Raw genomic sequence first — 7,380 nt, 5'->3', positions numbered from 1 at the left:
CCAGCCGTGTCCCTGGCACGTCCGCCCTGTGCGGGGACGGGCACCACTGGCCGCCCAGCTGGAGGCTCACGCGGGCCTGGTCTTGGCGCTCCTGTTCTGGCCAACGCAGTGAGCAAAGTCCCTCCTGGGGTGCAGCCCTGGCAGGTCCCTCTCCCAGCACCCAACTCCACCTGGGACCGTTAGGCGGGGAGGGGGTTGTCTCGGCTCCAGAACAAAAGGTTACCACTCCGTTCTGTCATTACTCGAAACAGACAAGGGGCTGCGTTTCCCTCAGCAGTGCAGTCCATGCTGGTGCCCCGGAGGACAGAGCCAGAGAGACTGAACCCGAGGCCGGGGAGTGGGGGGGGGGGGGTCGGGGGGCAGCTGCAACCCTGGGGACACGCTCTCCCACCTTTCTGCCCTTTACTCCTGGCCAGGAGAATCTGGGAAGCAGCACAAAAGGGTCCATCAGTGCCAGGGGCCCCGGTCAAGGCAGACACCTCAGCCATCTTGGGTGGCTTCTCAACTGCGACAGACACAAGTCCGCTTCCCTCTTGGAACTCTGATCACTGAGCATCTAGAACCAAACACGCCATGAACATCCCCAGGTACAGAAATGACAGGACCATCGTTAATTCTCTATTTATTAAAAAGGGTCCTCCAGCTTTACAGCCCCGGCTCAGGCATGGCCCTGGAGAGAGACGAGGCCAGCCTGGCAGCCCCTTCCCCACATCCACACTGAGCTCACGCATTTGGCTACACCCGGCACAGGTTGTGGGCATCCCCCGACCTCGGGGCGGGTGGTGGAGGGATGGCGGGAGCACCAATCTCAAGCTTCCCAGAACTCTGAGTGGCAGGGCAGTAAACCGTCCCCCCCCAGCGCTACAAACCGTGATGGTACAGGGGTGTTCACGCCCAGGGCAGCTGAAGACAAAGCATGGTGGCCTCGGCCCTGGCCTGCTGGGACCGACCCCCTGCGTGCTCTGTCTCAACTGTCACCTGGGCCGGTGCAACCCTAAAGGGCCAGGAAAAGCCGGGGGTGTGGCCAGTGCGTCCGAGTTCGTTGGCACCCTCTGAGGATCCTGGTGCTGGCTGGCTCCGGCCCCAGCTGAGATGCTGCTCGAGTCCCTCGTCCCCCTCCTGCCTGGAGGCCCCAGCAGAAGAGAAGACTGGCTACAAGGATCTTGGTCCACGGGGGGGCGGGGGACAGGCTGCTTCCGCTGGTAACACAACGAACAAGCCCCCCTGGGAACATAAAGCCGCTTACAGGAGCTACCCCTCTGCCTGCCCAGCCTGGGGGCCTGCAGGGGAGCCGGGGCCGGCCCCTCCCTGGCACCAGGGGAAACTAAGGCACAGCACAGGCACCCACAGGTGTGGCCATACACTGCTTGTAAAAAAGGAAATGGCATTCACTTCCGTACTTCAATCTGCTCAAAACAATATTTGCATTTTTATAAAGTTTCCCTGAATGGTCTTGTGTCCAAAAAGTTTCCTTTGCCAATATAAAATAGGAAAATTACGTAGTAAAAATATTGGGGGGGGGGCGTATTTCTTTGTAGAAACCGTCAGGGGCTGGCCCGCGGCGGGAGAGAAGAGTGGAGGGCATCGCTGCGCAAGGCCCAGCTCAGACCCACCTCCTCCGGCCTGGCTGCAATTCACCCAGCCTCTGGACCTGGCCGTGGGCCTAGTGCAAACGCTGCACGGGGCTTTGAAGCATCCAGGTTTGGGGGGAAGGGGGACTGGCAACCCCCGGCCCCAGATTCAGTAAGCACCTTCCAGGCCAGCCCACCTGACCCACCCTGACCAGGGACTGTGGCGCGCGGCGGGCGAGGCCGCACGGCGGGCGAGGCCGCACGGCCTGGACTTTTGCAAACAAAGCAGAAATGATGGAGCATGCTCATTAAATAAAGTTGCAATGGGAGGACCACAATTCCAAGTGGGGAGGGAGGGACGCTTTTCCCCCAGACTCAGGAGTCCATCAACATTACAAGACTTAAAAAATCATACCGAAAACCAACCAATGCGACCGTGGGGATGCCAGGCCGAGGCCTTGCACACACAACCTCCTGGGTACAAAACCGGGGGCCTACGGCTACTTACCGCTGACCTACAGCTCTAAAATCAAATGGACGTGCTGGCCCAGGGCACCGGCCCCCTGGTCCTCGCAGCCTGTGTGTGCAGAGCCCCGGCCGGCAGGTGCAGCCTCCCAGGAAGGACGGGGGAGGCTCACTGGAGGATGAAGCCTGGCTGGTGTGGAGGCAGCCGGGGCGGGGGTCTCTGGGGGAGAGCGGGCGGGTACGGAGACACGAACTGCGCGGCGAATCCTTGCGGGGGGGGCAGGCCCACGCGGGGGGGCAGGGGAGGGCACTGTGACCCTGGGTACGGGAGGGCCTGTCCTGAGCCCATGGCGGTGGTAAATGGCGTGGCCAAGCGTCCTGCAGGCACCGGGGGCGGTGGCGGGGGGATGCGCCGAGGTAGCATGGAGGGAGGCCCGCTGGCCTCCGAGGTAGGGTAGGGCAGGGGGGCAGCGGGCGCCGGCTCGGGCACCCTGGGCAGCAGTGGGGCCAGCACAGAAGCCTGTGGAAGTCTCTGCCCCTTCAGCACCAGCTCCTGGAGCTTCTCGATTTTAACTCTTCGAGTGTGGGCCAGTTTCCGCTGGCTCTGATAGACCTCGATGAAGGAGTCCAGAGGAAGCTCTCCATCAAGAAACTTCTCTGCCATGTTCTGAAAGCAGCAGGAGAAAGCCGGTTACAGGGACAGGTCAGCCCTTAGGGAAAGAAGCTCCCTTCACCACCCAGTGAGAGATGACACCCAGCTTCCTTCCGTCCCCCGTCCCCCGCTCCCCACTGCAGACCCTGGCTGACCTCAGAGCAGCCCCCCCGCAGAGAGAAGGGGAAAGAGGTAGCTGGTCCTGACCGCCCGCCGCACCCCCACAAGCTGCACAAGGCAGCAGGCCTGAGGGGGAGCCAGCCCTTGAGGAAGCGGGCCTCTCGGCAGTCCTGAGCTACTGAGCTTCGAGGCCCAGAGGAAACCACCTGACCCACTTCCCACCAGCCCTAGTCCGTTTCCTTCCTTCCACCGTACAGAGTCCGTAGGACAGAGACAGGCTCGTGCCCCACCAGGGAGCCACCCAAGCCCAGGGCTGACCCCGACCACCCGGCCTAACTTGGCAACGTGCCGCCCACCCCAGCTTGCTACAACTGTGCAACTTTTGACCCGGACTCAGGGCCTTATTGCTTAGTGCGGCTCAAACCTCAAGCGCTCAGCGAGCTGCATCTCAAAGGCTCTGCCCCGCCCGCGGATTCAGAGCCGAGGGTGCGTCGGCCGCTGAAGCCCTGGGACCAGCGTGGACTCGCAGTACAGTGCGCACCGCTCGCTGGAGCACCAGATCCACTACAGCCTCCTGGCCGCGGAGGAACTGGCCCACTGGCTCCCAAAGTGGCCCAGACCCTGGCATCTGTGCCCTGGGGCACCGCACCCACACCGGCTGGCTTTACCTCGGTGTCTTCCTCAATCTTGGCCCCTTCTGCCTGCAGGAGCGCCAGCAGGGTCTCCAAGGAAGCGCTGCTAGACTGCTTGTCTGGAAGAAGCAAGGGGCATGATGAGAGAAGGGGGCATCCGGGCCCCAGCCCCTCAGAACAACATGCTCCCCCAGGCTCCGTGCCATCCTCCTTTCAAAGAAGAGCGCACCTTAACTGGAAGGGTAACAGCTTTCTAGGGAGCTGAAAAGTCAAGGCCTTAAAATCCAAGAGAGGAAGGAGCACAAAGGACAAAACAGGGGACAAACTCGGGGCCACACCATGCGTCCCACACCCCATGTCACCGTTGGCCCTACAGAGGGCTGTCACCCAACACACAATGTAACATGAACCACCCCATGCAGATTTCCTTTGTATAACTTACATCAAGTAGATGTCATTTAAGTCTAGGACCTCAATTTTCACGAGTGTATAAACCCCAACCACCACCACCCAGATCAGGATACAGAACATTCGCAAAGGCTCGCCAGGCCCGCTCCCAGGGACTGGCCCCGATGCCCAAGTCCTGCCTGGCTGAGAACTTCATGGGAGCGCATCACCCAGGGCGTGCTCTGTGCTGCCTCCTTCCAGCCCACACCGTGGATCTGAGATCCCGGTTTCCTTCAATGTCCACTGTGTAGAGACCAGAACTCACGGACCCAGCATTCTGTACACGGACATTTAGGTGGTTTCCAAACTCTGCTATTACAAACAAAGCTACGTGAACATTCTTGGGCCTGTCCATGGACAGCCACGAGCGTCCATCTCTGCCAGGGGCACACCCAGGGGCGGACTGGCTGACTCAGTCAGCACAGGTTTCCTTCAGGTAGGTTTTGCCAAACAACTTTTCCCAGGCTGATTTTTACCAATTTACATTACAAGGTACATCCTCCCAGCAGGAAAGAGCTCCTCAGGCGGGGCCTGCCTTCCTGAGCTTTTACTGCAGTGACGCAGACGCTGAGGGAGTCCTGGTATCGGACCTCACTGAAGGGCGGGGCTCCTAACCTTTTCTTCACCGGAGCCCCCTCGAAAGCCGCGCAGAGCACTCAGGACTCCATGCTCAGTTCCTACAGCTCTTCATAATGACCATAAATCTAAGTGTGATGTTAAGATGAAATGTCCCCATGAGGACTATTTCTCAGCACTAACTCTGAGGGCCTAACGCACAGGAGGAGACATTTGTTAAATACCATGATTCAGAAAATTACTTTTCTAGGTTGTCTGGAGAAGGTGAAATTTTGTTTAAAAAGTGGCTAAGTCTCTTTTCTAAATAGGTGGAATGACTCCGTATATAAACTTTTTCTTTGTGGCCCTAACCAGTGTCTCAATCTGAAATTTTTCCATACTACTACTTCTCTCCTGGTAGCCCAACAGCTTGAAAATGTGTCCTTCCCTCAACTCTTTATTCTGGAAGATCACTCTGGAAAAGTTACCTAATTTGGTCTTCTTTATCTGATAGGCTTCAAAGAGAACCTGGAGTTCCTGGTATTTTTGGGTCAAACGTGCTTTCAGGGCATCCAGTTGGGGCTGGTACAGAAGGTTTCCTTCTGCCAGGCTCCGATTGCTGGCAAGTGTCATTTCTTTGTTGAGCTGAACATTCTGCGTCTGTAAGGAACACAGGATGAGAACCAGCGAGTGTTAGTTCGCAGACCAGTACCCCGAGGTTCCTGAGCCCCACCCCCGGGAGCCCCAGCATCTGCTTCCGTCGTCGTTGGGCTGGTCCCCAGCTGAGACCATATGCAGGCCACTCCCGGCCCAGACTCCAGCCCCTCTGGGTTTGTAGTTTGGACATAGCTCCCTGTTCTTAAAGAGCAAAGCCACTTCCTTTCCAACGATTTGCAGCCAGGCTTTGTCTTGTGACTTGTCAAGGCTCTTTGCTTCGCTAGCCGCGCTGTGGCTGGGATCCCTTATTCCTCCACTGTGCTTGCAGGTCCAACAGCTGTAAAGATTTAGGGCTAGATTTGTTCAAAACCAGTTTCTGCTGCTCCACAGGAAGTTAAAGAATCACTTTTAACAGCAGAGAACCAGCTGGCATGGTGTCAATTCAGGCTCAATCATCAGGCTTAGAGATCAAACACAAAAGCCTGACACCCCCTGGGAACGAATTCCGTTTACAGTGACCCTGCTCGCTCTCCCACGCCCACCTCCTGCTCCTCCTCTGGCTGAGGGCAAGGCGGGGGTCCTCCCAGCTCCAGACCCAAAGCTGGGGCCAGGGGGCTGATCTGCCCGCCAGGCATTATTTGGGAGGGAGAAGGCCCGGCGCCCAGGACCACAAGAGTGAGGGGGAAATGTTAGGGTCTGAAAACAAGGCAAAGAATTTGTAGTAAAACTTAGCAAAACTATGTTTAAAGAAAACCCCAAATACATGGGACACCATCCGCACTGGCTAGTGACAGGACTCCGCCACCATGGCCTGCCCGCAGCAACCTCACTGTGTGGACCTGAAGTTTCACAGTGCACGGTCCTGCCCCGTTGTGCTGTTTTCTCGCAGCTTTCCTGCGACCCAACGCCAGTTATCTCATGCTGCCAGCCCACCCAGGCTGGTTTTTTTTTTAAAGATTTATTTATTTGACAGAGAGACACAGCAAGAGAAGGAACACAAGCAGGGGGAGTGGGAGAGGGAGAAGCAGGCTTCCCGTGGAGCAGGGAGCCCGATGCGGGGCTCGATCCCAGGACCCTGGGACCATGACCTGAGCTGAAGGCAGACGCTTAACGGCTGAGCCACCCAGGCGCCCCCCACCCAGGCTATTTTCGCCATGACTTCCTTCCTCTTGAGAGTCTGGGTGCAGATTTCCTGCTGTGTGCCTCTACTTCTGGCCAAGCCCACCCAGGGTGCCCGCCCAGCCCCCAGCGCAGCCGGCACCCAGGCACCCACTCACACGCGCGCCCTAGTGACGTGAGAGAACACGGCAGCAGCTCCGGCCCCGGGGCGGTGGCGGGGGGGGGGGGGCCTCCCTGCAGCAGCCACGTGGTCTGTACCTTCCACACCCAGGACCTGGGCCCAGGGCCCTAAAGATTAGGCTCGCCTTAAAATGGAATTTAAATTAAGAATTTAAATTAAGATAGAAAATTGAGCCTCTAGCTCAACACTACAAAATTAGAGCAGCAAAAATACTCTCTCCTCTCTTGCTGCTTTTAGCCAGCAGGGAGAATTTGGGGCCCTCGTGTAAACGGGGTTCCTGGCAGCACAGAGTTCCGGAAGAGCCCCCCGCCCTGTGTGCTGTATCCCGAGCTCCTGCACAAGAGGCTTTCCTTCTATTGTTAAGCCATTTGAAAGAACAAACAAACAAACATAAACCTTTGTATAGTCCACTCAGGAGCACAGCTCAGCAATTTCTTTTAAAACGAAACATGCAACTTCCATGCGACCCAGAAATTGTACTCCTGGGCCTTCACCTCAGGGGAAACGAAAACTCCTGTTCCCACCAAACCCCGTACGTGAACGTCTGACACGGCTTTATTCGCAACAGCCAAAACCCCGAAGCCACGCAGCCGTCCTCGTCTGTGGACGGCTGACCCATGTGCGCCGCATCCACGCCACGAACACTGCTCAGTCTAAAAAGGAACAAAGTCTGACACACGTGGCAACTTGGACGAGACTCCAGGAAATTATGCTGAGTGAAAAAAGCCAGCCCAAGGGTCACACGCTCGAGGATCCAGTGTACACACTTCTGAAATGACGATCACAGAAATGGAGACAGGTGAGTGGTTGGGGAAGGGCCTCAGGAAGGAGGCTCCTGGGGACTGGAGGCTCCGCTCTCCCCTATCCCGACCGGGGTCAACGCCACGGCTGTGAGAGTGGGGCAGAATTCCACAAGGGGTTCCCGCGGTGGGGGAGGGAGTGACACACAGGATCTCTCTTGTTTCTTACAACCGCTTGTGA

At 57.6% G+C, this 7,380-nt stretch overlaps 1 protein-coding gene across 3 annotated transcripts in view; it reads right to left on the bottom strand.

The window, feature by feature from the left end:
* Nucleotides 1-605: 605 nt before the first annotated feature.
* VPS37B (VPS37B subunit of ESCRT-I) overlaps nucleotides 606-7,380 on the bottom strand; it is a 42,229-nt gene continuing 35,454 nt past the window's right edge. For all 3 annotated transcript variants that reach the window (XM_054510546.2, XM_045887768.3, XM_064578275.1), the window contains exons 2-4: nucleotides 4,931-5,102; nucleotides 3,477-3,559; nucleotides 606-2,703 (exon numbers count right to left, since the gene is read on the bottom strand). In XM_054510546.2, coding sequence (XP_054366521.1) covers nucleotides 2,206-2,703; nucleotides 3,477-3,559; nucleotides 4,931-5,075 — 726 coding nt within the window. In that variant the 5' untranslated portion in view covers nucleotides 5,076-5,102 and the 3' untranslated portion in view covers nucleotides 606-2,205. The remainder of the gene's footprint in view (nucleotides 2,704-3,476; nucleotides 3,560-4,930; nucleotides 5,103-7,380) is intronic.

This window comes from Mirounga angustirostris, unplaced genomic scaffold, assembly GCF_029215605.1.
Source record: "Mirounga angustirostris isolate CCGP_5_RB_7025 unplaced genomic scaffold, mMirAng1.0.hap1 SCAF_14, whole genome shotgun sequence".
In the NCBI taxonomy this organism is placed as follows: domain Eukaryota; kingdom Metazoa; phylum Chordata; class Mammalia; order Carnivora; family Phocidae; genus Mirounga; species Mirounga angustirostris.
Note: the sequence above shows the minus strand (reverse complement) of the source record. Positions and strands in the feature narration are given on the sequence as shown.